This window comes from Heteronotia binoei, chromosome 6 (assembly GCF_032191835.1).
Source record: "Heteronotia binoei isolate CCM8104 ecotype False Entrance Well chromosome 6, APGP_CSIRO_Hbin_v1, whole genome shotgun sequence".
Classification (NCBI taxonomy): domain Eukaryota; kingdom Metazoa; phylum Chordata; class Lepidosauria; order Squamata; family Gekkonidae; genus Heteronotia; species Heteronotia binoei.
This window is the reverse complement of record NC_083228.1, coordinates 15,222,304-15,240,870: the sequence shown is the minus strand read 5'-3', so window position 1 is coordinate 15,240,870 and position 18,567 is coordinate 15,222,304. Positions and strand designations below refer to the sequence as shown.

General features: G+C 48.4%; 1 protein-coding gene across 1 annotated transcript; it reads left to right on the top strand.

Annotated features, from left to right (window-relative positions):
* Window positions 1–7,324: 7,324 nt before the first annotated feature.
* LRIT2 (leucine rich repeat, Ig-like and transmembrane domains 2) lies at window positions 7,325–18,413 on the top strand. The gene is made up of 2 exons (XM_060242614.1): window positions 7,325–8,102; window positions 17,614–18,413. Exons 1-2 carry the CDS (start codon window positions 7,490–7,492, stop codon window positions 18,411–18,413), a joined length of 1,413 nt encoding a protein of 470 aa, XP_060098597.1. The 5' UTR covers window positions 7,325–7,489.
* Window positions 18,414–18,567: the final 154 nt, after the last annotated feature.

Sequence of the window (18,567 nt, the reverse complement as noted above, 5' to 3'; positions counted from 1 at the left end):
TGGTGCAGGCTAATATGGAATACTGTGTATGTACTGGTCACCATCCCTCAAAAAAGATACAGCATTGGAAAAGGTGCAGAAAATGATTAATTAAAACGATTAAGGGGATGGAACACCTTTCCTGTGAAGGAAGGTTAAAGAGGTTAGGGCTCTTTAGCTTGGAGAAATGATGATTGAGGGGTGACATGACAGACGTTTACAACATTATGCAAGGGACAGAGAAAGTAGAGGGGGAGAAGTACTTTTCTCCCTTTCTCACGCTACAAGAACTCATTGTATGATTCAGTAAGATACATACATCCTTCCTATGCATTTTTCCAGCTTCCCCCCAAACACAATACCTCGGTGTTCTGCACATTGGATGCAAGGCCACTAGAGGGCAGTGATGATGGTGGAAAGTTGCCATCACGTTGCCACTGATTTATGGTTTCCAAGGGAAGAGATAAAAAGAGTTGTCTGCGTAGCAACTCTGGGCTTCCTTGGTTAGCCTGATGCACAGATATAGCATACTCTGACCGAGTTCGTAAATGTAGACCTGGTCAGCTCGGATCCTTAGAATCAAGGTTCCCTCTAAACTGAGTTAGTGTGACATCTTTTTGTCTTAGCTCAGGAAAAAAAATGACCCCAGTGCAAAATAATGTATGCAGTAGCTCACAACTTTAATGCCATTTGCTCCCAAAGCAGAATTTTGGCTGACACGAATCCACACGTTAGAATATAGCTATTGAAGTGTGAAATCTGATTTGAGAGAGAAGTATTTGTCCTCTCCCTCAATAGGTCATCTCAAAAAATCGGCTGATTTTTCCACAAAGAGGAAGATTAGAAAGCTACTGTAGCAGTTGCTAAATATTTAGCAGTAGGAGCCCCACGGTGCAGAGCGGTAAAACTGTAGTACTGCTCTCTGGTCACGACCTGAGTTCGATCCCGGCAGAAGCTGGGTTCAGGTAGCTGGCTCAAGGTTGACTCAGCCTTCCAGCCTTCCGAGGTTGGGAAAACGAGTATCCGGCTTGCTGGGAAGGGGGGGGTGTAGATGACTGAGGAAGGCAATGGCAAACCACCCCGTTAAAAAGTCTGCCGTGAAAACATTGTGATGCGACGTCACCCCAGAGTCGGAAATGACCGGTGCTTCCACAGGGGACCTTTACCTTTTTAAATATTTAGCAGCAGTGATTGCCCGTAAGAACATTTGGATCTTGATCTGCTAAAGACCATTGAGTTGAAAGAACAGTAAGATAAGAAGAAGGATTCCCTTGATGGGGTCCCTTCCAAGTTCTAACCAAGGATGACCCAGCTTTGCTTCTAAGATCTGATGAGGACAGGCTAGCCGGGGCCATCCAGGTCAGAGTATCTAAGGGCAGACATTATGTTAATATGAAATGCTAGAATCAGGTTTGCTTCTGGTACAATCTGTGCTTTCTCTCTAATGTGTTAGTACAGGCTCTTAGACAGGGTCTGCTGTAAGCTCTAGGAGGACTGGCTACATCAGGGATGTGTGGCCTAATATGCAAAGGGATTTCTCCTATAAAAAAGCTATCATCTCTCTATCTCTCTATCATCTCTCTCTCTCTGTCTCTCTCTCTCTCTCTCTATCTATCTATCTATCTATCTATCTATCTATCTATCTATCTATCTATCTATCTATCTATCTATCTATCTATCTATCTATCTATCTATCTATCTATCTATCTATCTATCATCTATCTCTCTATCTATCTATCATCTATCTATCTTCTATCTATCATCTATCTATCATCGAGCCAGTTTGGTGTAGGGGTTAAGTGCGTGGACCCTTATCTGGGAGAACCAGGTTTGATTCCCCCACTCCTCCACTAGCAGCTGCTGGAATAGCCTTGGGTCAGCCATAGCTCTCGCAGAGTTGTCCTTGAAAGGGTAGCTGCTGTAAGAGTTCTCTCTGTCCCACCTACCTCACAGGGTGTCTGTTGTGGCCCGGGGGGGGGGGGAGTAAAGGAGATTGTGACCACTCTGAGATGCTGAGATTCCAAGTATAGGGTGGGATATAAATCCAATATCAATATCATATCATATCTGTCCATGTTATTTTAGGTTTCTATCCCGCCTTTCCCAAAAATCAATGAGATATAGCCCAAATATGTAAAGAAGGAATCTTAGGATGACCCTTTTCCCTACTGAATATGTCCCCCCTGCAATGAATGTATCAGCAATTCTAGATAAGCACTTGCTTAATAAATTATTACTATTTAAAGATTCATCCTATGGCAATGTAAAGGGCAGCAGGATTGGAGCCAGTATTGGCTAAGACACAAGTGGCTTTGTTAGCCGGCCTACAAAAAAAAATATTAGGCTCTGTTACTGAATGCCTATAAATAATTCCCCACTCTGGCCTTTTAAGGCCACAGGTTAATCAGGTTCAAGCTAATCTTCATTTTCTACCTGTCTTGGTAGGGATTTGGCTCCTCCCATTCCACGAACACAACATCTGCTGAAATCTGCAAGGCCAGCTATGGACACTAGATGTCACCAAGAGAACAGTTTGATAATTCTTGGCACTCTTTTCACATCTCTGAAAAGCAGTACGAAAACAGCTAGACTGCGGTTTTCGGTGCAGCGCAAATGATTGATTTGCTCAGACAAAGGTTAATATTAAACATCCCTGGCATTTGTGGGATTTCTATGGCATATAGAAAAGGAAGAAGAAGATATTGGATTCATATCCCACCCTCCACTCTGAATCTCAGAGTCTCAGATTGGCTCACAATCTCCTTTATCTTCCTCCCCCACAGCAGACACCCTGTGAGGTGGGTGGGGCTGAGAGAGCTCCACCAGCAGCTGCCCTTTCAAGGACAACTCTGCAAGAGCTATGGCTGACCCAAGGCCATTCCAGCAGCTGCAAGTGGAGGAGTGGGGAATCAAACCCGGTTCTCCCAGATAAGAGTCCGCACACTTCACCACTTCACCACACTGTCTCTCAACATACATGCTCCCTCTCCGTGATCGAGGATGCTGGCTTCTGAACATTGCTAGTCATGGGGAGGGAACAGTGGCATGGACTGTGCATATGTGTGCTCACAGGTCGGAGGTCACATGGAGGCAGGGGGAGGGGCCAGTGTGCTCATGCCTCCTTTCCCTTTCCACATGTTCAGTCAATGCCCAGAGGCCTCATGCACAAAGGGCTGCTGTGGTAGGTATTTCTAACATCAGTTACTCCACTTGGTGTTTCGAGATGAAGAAGAAGATATTGGATTTATATCCCGCCCTCCACTCTGAATCTCAACATCTCAGAGCAGCTCACAATCTCCTTTATCTTCTCCCCCCACAATACCCTGTGAGGCGGGTGGGGCTGAGAGGAATCTCACAGAGTGAGACTCTCTTTCAAGGACAACTCCTACCAGAGCTACGGCTGACCCAAGGCCATTCCAGCAGGTGCAAGTGGAGGAGTGGGGAATCAAACCCGGTTCTCCCAGATAAGAGTTTGCACACTTAACCACTACACCTAATCACTCTCTTAAAAGGACTAGGGGGATAATACGGTTCATTGTAAGGTGACATCGGTTTTTAGCCGCTATACTGGGAACCAGGGCTTTTTTTGTAGCAGGAGCTCCTTTGCATATTAGGTCACACCCCCTGATGTAGCCAATCCTCCAAGAGCTTACAAGGCTCTTTTTGTAAGCTCTTGGAGGACTGGCTACATCAGAGGTGTGCGGCCTAATAAGCAAAGGAGCTCCTGCTAGAATCCCACCCCTGATAGAGTCTGTATTTAGATTCCGATTAACAGGTCAGGGTACAGTCTGCATTGGAGATCTAGCTCCCCACCCATATGTTCAGAAATGCCCCAAGTTAGAAAGACTGAAATGGGTGAGAGTGAAGGGCGAATGGACATAGAGAGGGTGGTTCTGAAAATGCACCTATTGACATGGGTTTGAAGAAGAAGAAGAAGATATTGGATTTATATCCCGCCCTCCACTCCAAAGAATCTCAGAGTGGCTCACAATCTCCTTTACCTTCCTCCCCCACAACAGACACCATGTGAGGTGGGTGGGGCTGGAGAGGGCTCTCACAGCAGCTGCCCTTTCAAGGACAACCTCTGCCAGAGCTATGGCTGAACCAAGACCATGCCAGCAGGTGCAAGTGGAGGAGTGGGGAATCAAACCCGGTTCTCCCAGATAAGAGTCCGCACACTTAACCACTACACCAAACTGGATCTCCTACACCAAACCAAACCCATAAACATGAACCCATGAAGCTGGCTTCTACTGAATCATACCCCTGGTCCATCAAAGTATTGTCTACTCCAGGGCTTTCTTTGTAGCTGGAGCTCCTTTGCATATTAGGCCACACACCCCTGATGTAGCCAGTCCTCCAAGAGCTTACAGGGCTCTTCGTACAGGACATACCGTAAGCCAATTCCTCACATTTCAAATGGGAGGTTGGCCTGCCCAAAGTCACCTTCACGTTCTTACAACTGAGCTGAGGTTTGGTCCAGAGACTGGAGATTTGGTCCAGTTTTCTCAAGTTATTTCCACCGAGATCAAGCTGACTCCCGCTGAGGCAAAGACGTCCAGCTTCCTGCACAAAGCCGGTGGTGCAGGGGATTCACGTGTGGCCTGCCAAAGCAGCCATCTCCACTTCAAGGAAGATTACTCATAAGAGGATTGGCTGCTTGACAGGTGGTTGCCTTGTCTACTGCAAAACCTTCATGGTGTTGACTTAACAGAAGAATATGGACCCCGCTTGCCACCTGTTTCTCCTTCTTTCTCTTCTTTTCTTCCACGGGAAGAGCTCAGGGGGTCCGTCTTGCATCCCAGGATGCTCTTGTGCTAATGAGCACTTCGGGAGGTAAGTGATGGCAACGTTTTGGGAAAGCTGTCTTTGGCGGCCTCTGTTTGGAGGTAGTCTTATTGTATCAAATGGAATAAGGTAGGCATGGCGGGAAGGCAGCATGGTATAGCTGGATCTCATCAGGTCACAGAATCATAGAATTGCAGAGTTGGAAGGGACCTCCAGGGTCATCTAGTTCAACCCCCCGCACAATGCAGGAAATTCACAATACCTCCCCCTAGGTTCACAGGATCTGCATTCCTGTCAGATGGCCATCGAGCCTCTGTTGAAAAACCTCCAAGGAAGGAGAGCCCACCACCTCCTGAGGAAGCCTGTTCCACCAAGGAACCGCTCTAACGGTCAGGAAGTTCTTCCTAATGTTGAGCCGGAAACTCTTGTGATTTAATTTCATCCCATTGGTTCTGGTCCTACCTTCTGGGGCCACAGAAAACAATCCCACCCCATCCTCTAGATGACAGCCCTTCGAGTACTTGAAGATGGTGATCCTATCACCTCTCAGCCACCTCCTCTCCAGGCTAAACAGGCCCAGCTCCCTCAACCTTTCTCGGAAGCTAAACAGGGTCTGTCCTTGGATGGGAGACCTCCAAAGAGGTCTTTGCAGAGGAAGACAATGGCAAACCACCCCTGCTTCTCACTTGCCTTGTAAGAGAGACCGCCAAGGAAGACTCTGCAGAGGAAGGCAAAGGCAAACCACCTCAGCTTCTCATTTGTCTTGAAAGCTCTTTGCCGGGGTCGCCGTAAGTCGGCTGTGACTTGATGGCAACTTTACACACACACATCAGATAGACAAATGTTTAGATCAGGAAAATGTCAGTAAAGGGTCACAAAATAAAAGGGACTTGCTATTCACCACTAGGGGTGTGACTTTATATAGCCTTACATCTGTGTGAGCCCGTATGAACAAAATAAATGTGCCTAGGATTGGGATGCATATGCATTGCATTAAAAATAGCAGTGCCCTTGAGCTGAATTATAGGGAGCCCCATGGCGCAGTACTGCAGTTCAAGCTCTGCTCACAACTTGAGTTCGATCCTGGCGGAAGCTGGGTTTGGGTAGCTAGCTGGAGGTTGGCTCAGCCTTCCATCCTTCTGAGGTGGGTCAAAGGAATCCCCAGCTTGCTGGGGGCTAAAGTGCAGATGACTGGGGAAGGCAATGGCAAACCACCCAATGAAACTCAGCCAAGAAAACATTGCAATGTGATGTCACCTCATGAGTCGGTAATGGCCCGGTGCTTGCACAGGAGACTACTTTTATCTTTAAAGGTCAAGGTAGTCCCCTGTGCAAGCACCAGTCGTTTCTGACTCTGGGGTGACTTTGCATCACGATGTTTTCACGGCAGACTTTTTTTACGGAGTGGTTTTTCATTGCCTTTCCCAGTCATCTACACTCTCCACCCCCAGAAGGCTGGGTACTCATTTTACCGGAGTCATGAGCAGAGAGCTCGGACTGCAGTACTGCAGCTGTACCACTCTGCACCACTGGGCTCCTTAAAGGCAAAGGTAGTCCTCTGTGCAAGCACCAGTCACTTCCGACAATGGACTATAAAAGCTTTATATCAGGGATGGCCAAACTGTGGCTCTTTCACACATTTTGTGTGGCTCTCGAAGCCCCCACTGTCCCATTGGTTGGCTTGAAGAAGGCATTTCTCTCTTTAAACCCCTTCTCCAAGACAAGCCATCTAATGTGTGTTGTGGGGGGCGGGGGAGACTTGGAGAATGCATTTAAAGTTGCTTTCTTTCTACCTCTCCCTTTCTGTCTTCCTTCCTGACTTCCTTCCTGTCTTCTTTCCTTCCTTCCTTCTTTGTGGCTCTCCAACATATGATATTCGTTCTATGCGGCTCTCATGGTTAAGCAAGTTTGGCCACCTCTGCTCTATATTCTGCGTGTGTTTAGTGCTTTTGGCTTCTAATTTATAGCAATCCGATGAATTAATGACCTCCAAAACATCCTATCATTGCTCAGGCCTTACAACCTGATTGATTGAGTCAATCCATCTCGTGTTGTGTCTTCCTCTTCTCCTACTGTCTTTAACTTTTCCTAGCATTCTTTTCTTTTTCCCCCCAGTGACTCTTTTATATTCTCATAATGTGGTCAAAGTACAAGGCCTCAGTTTAGTCCAGGGGAGGGTAAACTCGCTTAACATAAGAGCCGCACAGAATAAATGTCAGATGTTTGAGAGCCATGAGGAAGCCAGGCAAATAGATAGGGGGGGGGGGGAAGAAAGAGGTGAAAAGAAAGCAAGTTTAAATGCATTCACCAAGCCACCATTTGGCTTGGTTTGGAGAAGTGATTTAAGGAGGGACAAATGCCTTGTCCAAGCTGGCTGATGGGGCAGTGTGGGCTTCAAGAGCCACACGATATGTGTGGAAGAGCCACATGTGGCACCCAAACCACAGTTTGGCCACCCCTGGTTTAGTCATTTTAGCTTCTAGGAAGAGTCCAGGTGTGATTTGGTCTAGATTCTAGAAGGTCCATATCACCAGTGCCAATTTTTCTCCCTAGGAGTTTATTTTGCACGTCCACATCCTTGACAACGATCCTGGAAGGCATCCCTCAAGACATCAAAAAAATCCGAGTAGAAAACTCCCACCTCACAGAACTGCCTCGCGGGGCGTTCTCCAACGTCAGTGCCTTGGAATACCTTTGGCTGAACTTTGATAATATTACGGTCATGCACCTGAAAAGCCTGGAGCACCTGAAGGATTTGATTGAGCTGAGGTTGCAAGGGAACAAGCTGAGTTCAGTACCATGGACAGCGTTCCAGGCGACCCCGGCGTTGAGCATCCTGGATCTGAAGCACAACAGGCTGGACGTCCTCCCCGAACACGCCCTCCGCTACCTGCCCAACTTGACCTACTTAGACTTGTCTTCCAATCAGCTGACGGTCATCTCCAGGGATGTCTTCTACAACTGGCCAGTGTACCAGAAATTTCATCAACCCGAGAAGAACGTGGACGCTGCCTCGAACGCGGTGTTAGCCTTGCACGACAACTCGTGGATCTGCGACTGTCGCCTGCGGGGGTTCGTACAGTTCATCCGGTCCATTAGCCCGCCCCTCATTCTGATGAATTCCTACTTGGCTTGTTTGAGTCCCACGTCTAAGGAAGGGAAGTACTTCCACGAAGTGGAACTGAACAACTGCACAAAGCCGGTGGTTTCAGCCACGGAGACGAACGTTACCACAGCTGCTGGACTAAATATTACTTTGACCTGTCTAGTGCACGCCAGACCCTCCTCAGCAATTTGGTGGACGTATGCGCTGAAACATCTACGGGCATTTAATGGTAAGCATTATTTCACAGCAAGTGATTTCGTGAGAGGTGATACGATCACCATCGTCAAGGACTTGAAGGGCTGCCAATATAGAGGATGGTGTGGAATTGTTTTCCGTGGGCTCAGAAGGTAGGACCAGAACCAACAGGATGAAATTAAATCAAAAGAGTTTCCGGCTCAACATTAGGAAGAACTTCCTGATGGTTAGAGCGGTTCCTCAGTGGAACAGGCTTCCTCAAGAGGAGGTGGGCTCTCCTTCCTTGGAGGTTTTTAAACAGAAGCTAGATGGCTATCTGACAGCAATGCAGATCCTGTGAATTTAGGAGGAGGTGTTTCTTTGAGCTCTGATCTTCTATAAATTGTAAGCTGACCTAGAAACCAGTAAATACGACTACTTTGGACCTTTGCTCAAGGCTTTTTTTGTAGCAGGAACTCCTTTGCATATTAGGTCACACACCCCTGAGGGGAGGGGAGGGACGGTGGCTCAGTGGTAGAGCATCTGCTTGGGAAGCAGAAGGTCCCAGGTTCAATCCCCGGTATCTCCAAAAAAAGGTCCAGGCAAATAGGTGTGAAAAACCTCAGCTTGAGACCCTGGAGAGCCGCTGCCAGTCTGAGAAGACAATACTGACTTTGATGGACCAAGTGTCTGATTCAGTATAAGGCAGCTTCATATATTCATATGATGCAGCCAGTCCTCCAAGAGCTTACAGGGCTCTTATTATGGGGCCTACTGTAAGCTCCAGGAGGATTGGCTACATCAGGGGTGTGTGGCTTAATATGCAAAGGAGTTCCTGCTACAAAAAAGGCCCAGCCTTTGCCATTCATGGATTCATGACTTATGATTTCACTCATTCTCATTCTATGGCCTGACCACATGATATGATTAATCCAGAGCACATGACCCCTACGTATGTTGGAGAAGGAGAGCCTGCTCTTAGTAGCTCGGCGGCACATCATCTACTCAGCATGCAAAAAGTCCCAGGTTCAATCCCAGCATCTCCAGTTAAAAGATCTTGTAGTAGGTGATGTAGAAGAAGAAGAAGATGATATTGGATTTATATCCCGCCCTCCACTCTGAAGAGTCTCAGAGTGGCTCACAATCTCCTTTATGTTCCTCCCCCACAACAGACACCCGGTGAGGTGGGTGGGGCTGAGAGGGCTCTCACAGCAGCTGCCCTTTCAAGGACAACCTCTGCCAGAACTATAGCAAGGCTATGCTAGCAGGTGCAAGTGGAGGAGTGGGGAATCAAACCCGGTTCTCCCAGATAAGAGTTTGCACACTTAACCGCTGCACCAAACTGGCTCTCCCTAGACCACTCCCTGAGACCTTGGAGAGCTAACAGAAAAAGAAAAGGTATCTCCTGTGAAAGCGCCAGTCATTTCTGACTCTGGGGTGACATCACATCACGACGTTTTTACGGCAGGCTTTTTATGGGGTGGTTTGTCATTGCGTTCCACAATTGGTTTGCCGTTGTGGATTCCACCTGGTTCGCTGCAGGCTTCAGATTCAGCAGGAGCTCTCAGGAGCAGAGTTCCTGAACCTTTCTGAGGGTTCCCCCTCTTTCTTCCCACCTACCTTGTCTATTGAATAATAGGTAAGAACCCCTGGATTAGGAGAGCGGGCAGCCAGCCAGCCACCAGGAGCTTTGCCATGCTTCCAGCAGCCCTCATTACCCCCTGGAGAAGCTTCTACCACCCTTTTTCCACTTCTTATGTGATTTTGTGTGGCAGGTGGCTTGCTGGCCTTTTGACTGCGGCAGGGAGGGCAGCCCAGGAGAGCCCCAGGCAAATGAGGCCTGCTTGAGCTGGGTGGATCTCTAGACATCCCAAGCAGGCCTCGCTCGTCCAGGGCTCTCCTTTCTTGAGTTGTGTTGCTTTTGGCTGGGGTGGGGTTGTATGCTAATGAGTTATGCTAATGAGCTCCACCAGCTATTTTTCTACAAAACGACACCTGGTTCACTGTAGCAACCCCCCTTTTCTGTGATTCCTGGATGGGAGGAAGTATTTGTACCGGATGTGTCATGTGACACCCACTTCACCAGTCTGGCCAGGTGACTCATGTGGCCTCATCTGCCGTGGCCAGGTGACTCACAGCAGTTCCCACCTCATCTGCCCGGCCAAGCAACTCATGTGCCATCACCCAGCTGCAACATGGCCATGTGACTCGGCCAGGCTGGGAAGGCCAGAAGGTCACTGCTACGCAGCTCACTCAGCAATGCTGCAGTCAAGCTGAGCATTGTGCATGACACACCTGAGCCTGAAGGCCCTGCATGGCAAGCGGGTGCAGTGGTCCTTTCCTGGGCCATTTTGGAGGCAACCGATTCCCTGCCTCCCATCATTTGTGGATTTCCAGATTTGGAACCCCCGTCGATGGTGAAGGACCACAGTTTGAGCTCATTTAGTTAACTGAGCTGCACAGTCAGCCCAAGGACTGAGAGCCAACGTGGCGCAGTAGTGGAAGTGTCGGAAGCTTGCTGAGTCACCTTGGGTGAGTCACTCTAACCTACCTCATAGGCAGGGGTGGAATTCTAGCAGGAGCTCCTTTGCATATTAGGCCACCCCCCCAATGTAACCAGTCCTCCAAGAGCCTACAGCAGACGCTGGAATAAGAGCCCGTGGGGACTCCAAAGTGGCTTAAGTCTTCCTCCTCACCACCGTTTTCTTCTCACAACAACCCTGTGAGGCAGTTTAGGCTGAGAGAGTGTGATTGGCCCAAGGTCACCCAACAAGCTTCCATGGCTGGAGTGTGGATTCCGATTGACACTCTTAACCCCGACACCATTTCTTTACTACAGTGTTGCCGCACCTTTCTCTGAAGGAGCTCAAGGCAGTGTTACCTAGTCCCCACCATATCATCCTCACAACAACCTCCTGAGGAGGTTAGGTTGAGAGAGAACATAGTGGGCTCAGGATCACCAAGTAGGAGTCATAGCTTTAGGATCACACCAGCCGTAGCTAGCCACAACGATATACTATCCGTTCAGAGCCTTCTATCTAGTATTTAGTATGGTATAGTGGTAAGGAGGGCTTTTTTGTAGCAGGAACTCCACTGCCTATTAGGGCATGCACCCCTGATGTAGCCAATCCTCCCGGAGCTTACAGGAGACCCTGTACTAAGAGCCCTGGAAGCTCTTGGAGGATTGGCTACATCAGGGGGGCATGGCCTAATATGCAAAGGAGCTCCTGCTACAACCCCCCCCCTGGTTGTAAGGCACCTTTGCCAGATTAGGCTTTTGTCTGTGTTAAGAGCCATCATGCTGCTTCAGGCTGATAGTGGCCCAATGAACTAGCGACCTCCAAAATCCAGAAACATAAACACAATTTCAACAGGAAGGAAGGAAGTTTAAACATGAATAGGGCATGGTTTCCAGTCCTGAAAAACATAAAATGCCCTACAGCTTACAACAGCATGACAGATAAGATTAGAGTTTCAATAGCCAATCCATATATGAAAGAAACCCCTCAGGTAAGCTCCTCCATTAGCATGCCACAGCCCAGGAAGCTCCCACAAGATAATGGCTCAGCCCTCCCCCACCTGCCTGAGTAATATAAATTACCTGCCTACCAACTTCTTCTCAATTTGACCCAGAGAGAACTTCAGTTTTCTTGGTTACACCCCTGAGGATGCCAGTCACAGTTGCTGGCGAAATGTCAGGTCTCACAATGCCAAGACCAGGGCCAAAACCCCCGGAAAATCTACAACAACCAAACCAGCTGAAAAATGTCCTCTCCTTAACAGTCTTGCAGTGAGGGCCCTTGTAGCTTCCTTGACTGAATCAATCCATCTCATGCTGGGTCCTTCCAACATGAGCCAGTTTGGTGTAGTGGTTAAGTGCTCAGACTCTTATCTGGGAGAACCGGGTTTGATTCCCCACTCCTCCACTTGCAGCTGCTGGAATGGCCTTGGGTCAGCCATAGCTCTCGCAGATGTTGTCCTTGAAAGAGCAGCTGCTGTGAGAGCCCTCTCAGCCCCACCCACCTCACAGGGTGTTTATTGTGGGGGGGGGGGGAGATCCAGGAGATTGTAAGCCGCTCTGAGTCTCTGTTTCAGAGAGAAGGGTGGGGTATAAATCTGCAGTCTTCTTCTTCAGTCTTCTCCTCTTTTCTTGCTACCTTCATCTTTTCCTAGCATTATTCCACTGACTCTTGTCTTCTTGTGATCAAAGTACAATAGCTTCAATTTAGTCATTTTAGCTACTAGGGAGAGCTCAGGCTTGATTTGCTCTAGAGCCCACTTCTTTGCCATTTTGGTGGTCCATGGTATCCATAAAACTCTCCTCCAGCACCACATTTCAAAGGAATCTACTTTCTTCCCGTCAGCTATCTTCATCATCCAGGATTAAGCTCAGTTTCTTTAAAAAGTACATCAGACACGGAGGCTTTCGATTTTCTCTTGCAGGCTGGGCATTTACAGCCATTTTGCATCTTCCTAGAAAACTGGAGTCCATCTTTGAAAGGACTCTTGCTAAGACCAAGATGCAAGCTTGCCGTCTTACTGCCTCTACTGGATTTCTCTTAACTTTCTCAAACAGATTCCTGCAGGGCTTGAATGTTTTTAGGCTGACCTTTGTCAACTGTTTTGGAATCGCTGGAGGCAACCCAAGAACAGTAAATAAATCACATATTTTAAAAAGGCAATTATCCGAGGCCAATAAAAACATACAGTTCTCTCCCACCCACCCACCCTTAGGCCTTAATTTCAAATTTTCTTGCTATTTGTCCCAAGAGTTTCACCTAGAAACATTAACCTTGCTTTGATCAATAGTCATTATAGAGGAGAAAGGAAGGTCTCAGGTTTGAAGTCAAAGTGTTCTATATATATTTTGACAACACTGGGTCAGTTGCCAACTGGCTTAAATTATTACTGCTCTGTTGACTTTACAATCCTGATTTATACTAAAACAGAAGGATTCTGATCCGGAGTATTCGTTGCAATGGCACCAGACCTTGTCATCGCCTTCTTTGAATCGATGCCTGTAGGCAGGGGTGGAATTCTAGCAGGAGCTCCTTTGCACATTAGGCCATACCCCCTGATGTAGCCAATCCTCCTGCAGTTTACAAGGCTCTTTTTTTTTGTAAGCTCTTGGAGGATTGGCTACATCAAGGGGGTGTGGCCTAATGTGCAAGGGAGCTCCTGCTAGAATTCCACCCCTGCCTGTAGGATCTCAGCAAGGAGTTCTATGAGCTTTCGACATACTCATGTTCTTTATAATGATTCCTGCAATAAGTATCGGGTGTATAAAAGGGATAGTTGCCCGACTCATCTGGTGGTTTGGAGTCACCATAGACACGTGGGAAGCCTTGGAGAATTCCCCACAACCTGACCCTTGCCTGGTACCATGAAATTCTATTCCTTACCACCCCAACAATTTGAAGAAGGGTATTCATCGTGGAGGAAGTCATCTCACGCTCAAGGAAGTACACAAGATCTAAACCAGTGATCCCCAACACGGTGTTCTCAAGATTCATGGTGCTCAACAAAACTGTCCTGATGCCCTCTTGTTTCTTTCCCAAAGCAAAGAGCCAAGTCTGTCTCTCCGGCACCTCATTGGAGCAGAAGACCTCTTTAGGTTGCATCAGAAGGCCTCTTTGGGATCTTAAAAAATTGGAAATAGTTGCCTCCATCATAGTAGGGTGCTTGGTTTGGAACCTCACTACTGTTTGTAGTTTGCCTAATGGCAGCCATTTTGTCACTGGTCCCACCTCCTCTGGTAGCCATTTTGTGGTGGCACCTTCTCTAAAATTCTACATCTCTAAAACGTGTGAATTCTGGATGTTCAGTTGATGTTCTCTTAATACATTTGGTGGAATGACCAAAAAGGATCTGGACTTAAGGGATTTTACCAAGTTATAACTAAAAACATAAGAAAAACAGTTTAGAGAAGTTGTTTTCCTTAGAACACAACGTGCACATGAAAATAAACAAAAAGGCTACCAAAGGTTGTTTGTGTGTGTGTGTGTTGGACATGACCATTCTCATGTTCTTTTACAAGACTATACTTTGAAAATTTCCATAGTTAGTCTTTTTATCTTGGACAAAACAAACAACAGACGTTTCCTGGATTTATACATGTTTGAAGAGTACAAAACAGTAAAACTTGCTTCCAAATTTGTTAGAACTGTGGACCTTGTCAAGGTGAAACCGTAGAAATCATTTTGAAAGCAGAGACTGGATAAGATTTGGCAAATGTTTTTTGGCAAGAGCAGGTTTATAAAGAAAGCTGGGTTTCTTTTAGTTATCATTTTTGTATCCTGCCTCTTTCCTTCAAGGAGATCCAAAGAGTGTCTTGGAGACTTTCCCATTTTAGCCTCACAGAGAGAGGAATATTAGACTGAAGAAGAGGCTGTTTTTCAGTTTTAAGTTATATTGAGTTGGATCCAGTCATCTGTGGATGCTATAGGGTTGCCAAGTCCAACCCCAGAAATATCGGGGGACTTTGGGGGTGGAGCCAGGAGACTTTGGGGGTGGAGTCAGGAGACACTGGGGTGGAGCTAGGGGGGAGGGGGAGAAAATGGCGCCGGGGAGCATGGTGAACCACCCCGTCTTGGAGCGGGCGAGGCTGCCGCGCCGCTGCCGCCTCTTCTCCACTCGCCGTGGCTGCTCCTCCGAGATGGGCTCAGCCTGAGCCCATCTCGGAGGAGCAGCCACGGCGAGCGGAGAAGAGGAGGCAGCGGCGCGGTGGCCTTGCCCTCTCTGCCTCTGGAGTGGAATCGGAGGGGGGGTGGAGGCGGGCCGGGGGCGTGGCGAGCCGCAAGTACGGGTCCTAGAAGGGCCCGGATTCGTGGCTCGCCATGCTCCTGGCCTGCCTCCACCCTCCCCTGGTTTTGCCTGTGCTGCTGCCGCCTCTTGGCTGCTCCTCCGAGATGGGCTCAGCCTGGGCCCATCTCGGAGAAGCAGCTGCGGTGGGCGGGGAGGGGGCGGCGGTGCGGCGGCCTCGCCCGCTTCGGGATGGGGCAGCTCACCATGCTCCCCGGCACTGTTTCCCCCCCCCCCGCTTCTGTTTTTTGGGGGAGCGGGGGAAGAGGGTGGAAATCCTGGGGTCCCCCGCCGGGGCGGGAGGGTTGGGAAGCCTAGGATGCGAGGACCACAAATCTTTCCCACATTCTGCGTCTCCTCCCCAGCGGTTGGTTCCTGGGGTTTGAGGATCCAGATGGACTAGAACACACAGAGGTGGAGAGGCTGCGCTGAGGAGAGGGAAAGGGTTGAAACAGTGGTGTTGAACTCATTTGTTATGAGGGCTGGATCTGACATACATGAGACCTTGTTAGGCCAAGCTGTGTCAGGCCGGGCCATGTGTGTACCTATTCAAGATTAGGTAGCAGAGATATAAACTGTATAAAGGACACAGGCAAACAATTAAAGATTGTTTTTTAAAAACTTAAAATAAAACAAGCTTAAAACATTAGGACTTGTTGGTCTTAACGGTGCTTTCTTGGTATTTCTCCCATGGGATCCATGGAACTGGAAAAGAAGCTCTGGCTCTTTCCTTCCTTCCCTAGAGGACCAAGAGGGGAGGAGACTCAGCCAATAGAAGGAAGAGAGGCTTGGCTCAGTAGCTCTGCTATGCAACTGAGAGAACCTGGCAAAGCAAGGTCTCCCCCCCACCTTTCCTCCCCAAGGGAGGAACCTCAGCCAATGGAGAAAAGAGAGATTTTGCTCTGTAGCTCCTGTGCAATTGAGCAAGCCTGGCAAAGCAAGTTGTTATGTGGAAGGAAGCAAGAGAGAGAGAGAAAGAAGCAGATGACAGCCAGTTGCTCGGGGGCCTGATAGCAGCCAGCTGAGGGCCTGATTCAGCCCCCAAGCTGCATGTTTGACATCCCTAGGTTGAAATCATCCCCTGTTCCATCAGTGTAGCTTTGCTCATAGAAGAGTCACGACACACATGGACTAATAGCCATGCGGGTTCATAACACTAGGAGTGAGCTTTCCTTTGGTTAGCAAGGAGTGAAAGGAAAAGAGAACACAGGGAAGATCCACTGCCTTCAGTCTGTTGAGCTGTTGGAAACAATCTAACACAGGGGTGTCAAACATGTGGCCCAGGGGCCAGATCAGACCCCCAGAGAACTCCTATCAGGCCCCTAAGCAACTGGCTGTCATCTGTTTCCTCCTCCCTCTCTCTTGCTTCCTTCTGCATAACAGCTTGTTTTGCTGGGCTTGCTTAATTGCACAGCAGCTACAGAGCAAAACCTCTACTTTTTCCATTGGCTGAGGCTCCTCCCTGGGGGAGAAAGGGTGGGAGAGAGAGCTTGCTTTGCCAGGCTTTCTCAGTTGCAAAGTAGAGCTACTGAGTCAAGCCTCTCTTTCTTCTATTGGCTAAGGCTCCTCTCCCTGCTGGTCCCCTGGGGAAGGAGAAAAATGGAACATTTTTGGTGTAGCAGTTAAGTGCATGGTTTGGTGTAGTGGTTAAGTGTGTGGACTCTTATCTGGGAGAACTGGGTTTGATTCCCCACTGCTCCACTTGCACCTGCTGGAATGGCCTTGGGTCAGCCATAGCTTTCACAGGAGTTGTCCTTGAAAGGGCGGCTTCTGTGAGAGCTCTCTTAGCCCCACCTACCTCACAGGGTGTCTTTTGTGTGTGTGTGTGTGGGGGGGGAAGGTAGAGGAGATTGTGACCACTCTGAGATTCAGAGTATAGGGCAGGATATAAATACAATATCATCATCATCATCTTCTTCATCATCATCATCAATAAATTAAGGCATCCACTCATGATCTGAATTAACAGTAGGTGGTGGTGGTGATGGAAATAGCCATCTGGCTGCAGCTGACTTTTGGTGACCCTGTAGAGTTCACAAGGCAAGAAATGTTCAGAGGTGGTTTACGTTTGCCTGCCTCTGTGTCACAAACCTGGACTTCCTCAGTGGCTTCCCATCCAATTACTAACCAGGGCAGACCCTGTTTCGCTTCTGAGATCTGATGAGGTGGGGCTAGCCTGGGCCATCCAGGTCAGGGCCTACGATAGATAGAGACCGATTCCACACCAGCCTTATGCCGCTGTCATGCTCCTTTTCTCCGTGCAGCCTCCATTAGGTTTCACATGATCTGCCCCGGGGCTGCAACTTACTTCACCTCTTTCACGCGGCAAACAAAACCCAGTTTTTAGAGGATCTTGTTTGCTGCACGAAAAAAGCGGAGTGAATTGCAGCCCCTGCGGTAGATAGTGTGCAATCCAATGAAAGCCCCGTAGAAAAGAGGAGAGTGAGAGTGGTATAAGGCTAATGGGGAACAGTAAGGGGGAAAGAAACCCAAACCATCACGCATAAATATATATTGGGCCCCAGAGACAGTAGAAAGGAAAGGGTTGGCCCAGGCTGAGAAGAGAGTGTTTAGTTCAGTGTTGCTGCACAGGAATCTGAACCCAGCTCTCCCCCATCCAAGTCTTACATCTTAACTATACCACCCTGAGTTTCTTCATGCATTTTTGGAATTTATAGGGAAGCCACAAAGTTTCTGAAAAACTAGTGGCATTTCTCTCAGTCACAATTCTAATGTGCTGACCATTGTCCTCCTTTTGCTTCTAGCGTCCATGAGCCATATTGGTGAAGATACCATCAAATCAGACTTGGTGATTCCTTCTGTCCATGTTATGGATCGGGGCAACTACACCTGCATGGCTGCCAATTTCCTTGGCAACTCCTCCTCCACAATCATCCTGAACGTGAAAGCCCCCAGTACGATGGCATCTTCCTTTTCCTCCTCCTTCTCAAGAGAAAATCCCTACATCGACGTGAGAATCGCCAAGCAGACAGTCTACGGGATCACGCTGGAGTGGTACACCATGACCGAGAATCCAGGGGATACGTGGTACACCCTCCATTTTGGGAAGTACGATGACACCAAGAAGGAGATGATTTATATTGCCCCCGGCGTGAACAGCTATTCGGTCAATGACCTGCTCCCCGCCACTAAGTATGAAGTGTGTGTGACTCTGAGGAACCAGATGCCTCAAAGAGGGCAGTGCATTGTCTTTGTGACAGGAAATGACATCAGCGAGTTGGAACAGCGGGAGAAACTCATCCACATCATCATTATTGTGTGCGCCATGGTGTTGGCTGTTCCCGCGGGGATGTACGCCTGCACCACCGATACCCGGCTGAATTGCATGCAGAAATGCCCTGACGTCTGCCGCAAGAAAAGGAAAGCCAAAACTCTTCGAGAAGTCAACAAAGAGAGCACGTTCGACAGCTTGCCGACAGGCAGCGACGAAGGGTTGTGTCACCATGACTCCAGCGACAGCAGAGGAAATCTGAGGGTGCTTGAGGACAAGGAGACCACCAGCAAACAGAAGACGGAACACAGAAACACTGCAGATCTCTATTAAAGGTCAAGGTAGTCCCTTGTGCAAGCACCGAGTCATTATCAACCTGTGGGGTGATGTCACATCATGATGTTTTCTAGTCTCCATGGTGATTTTCATTCCCCCAAGGCATCTTGAAGATCCAGTGCTTTGTCTCACTGGCTGTCCACTGGGATGT

Excerpts from the sequence above, each read along its gene's own strand:
- LRIT2 (XM_060242614.1), top strand. The coding sequence starts at position 7,490 with ATGCACCTGAAAAGCCTGGAGCACCTGAAGGATTTGATTGAGCTGAGG. Across the intron at positions 8,103-17,613 it reads ACATCTACGGGCATTTAATG|CGTCCATGAGCCATATTGGT; the intron begins GTAAGCATTATT and ends TTTTGCTTCTAG.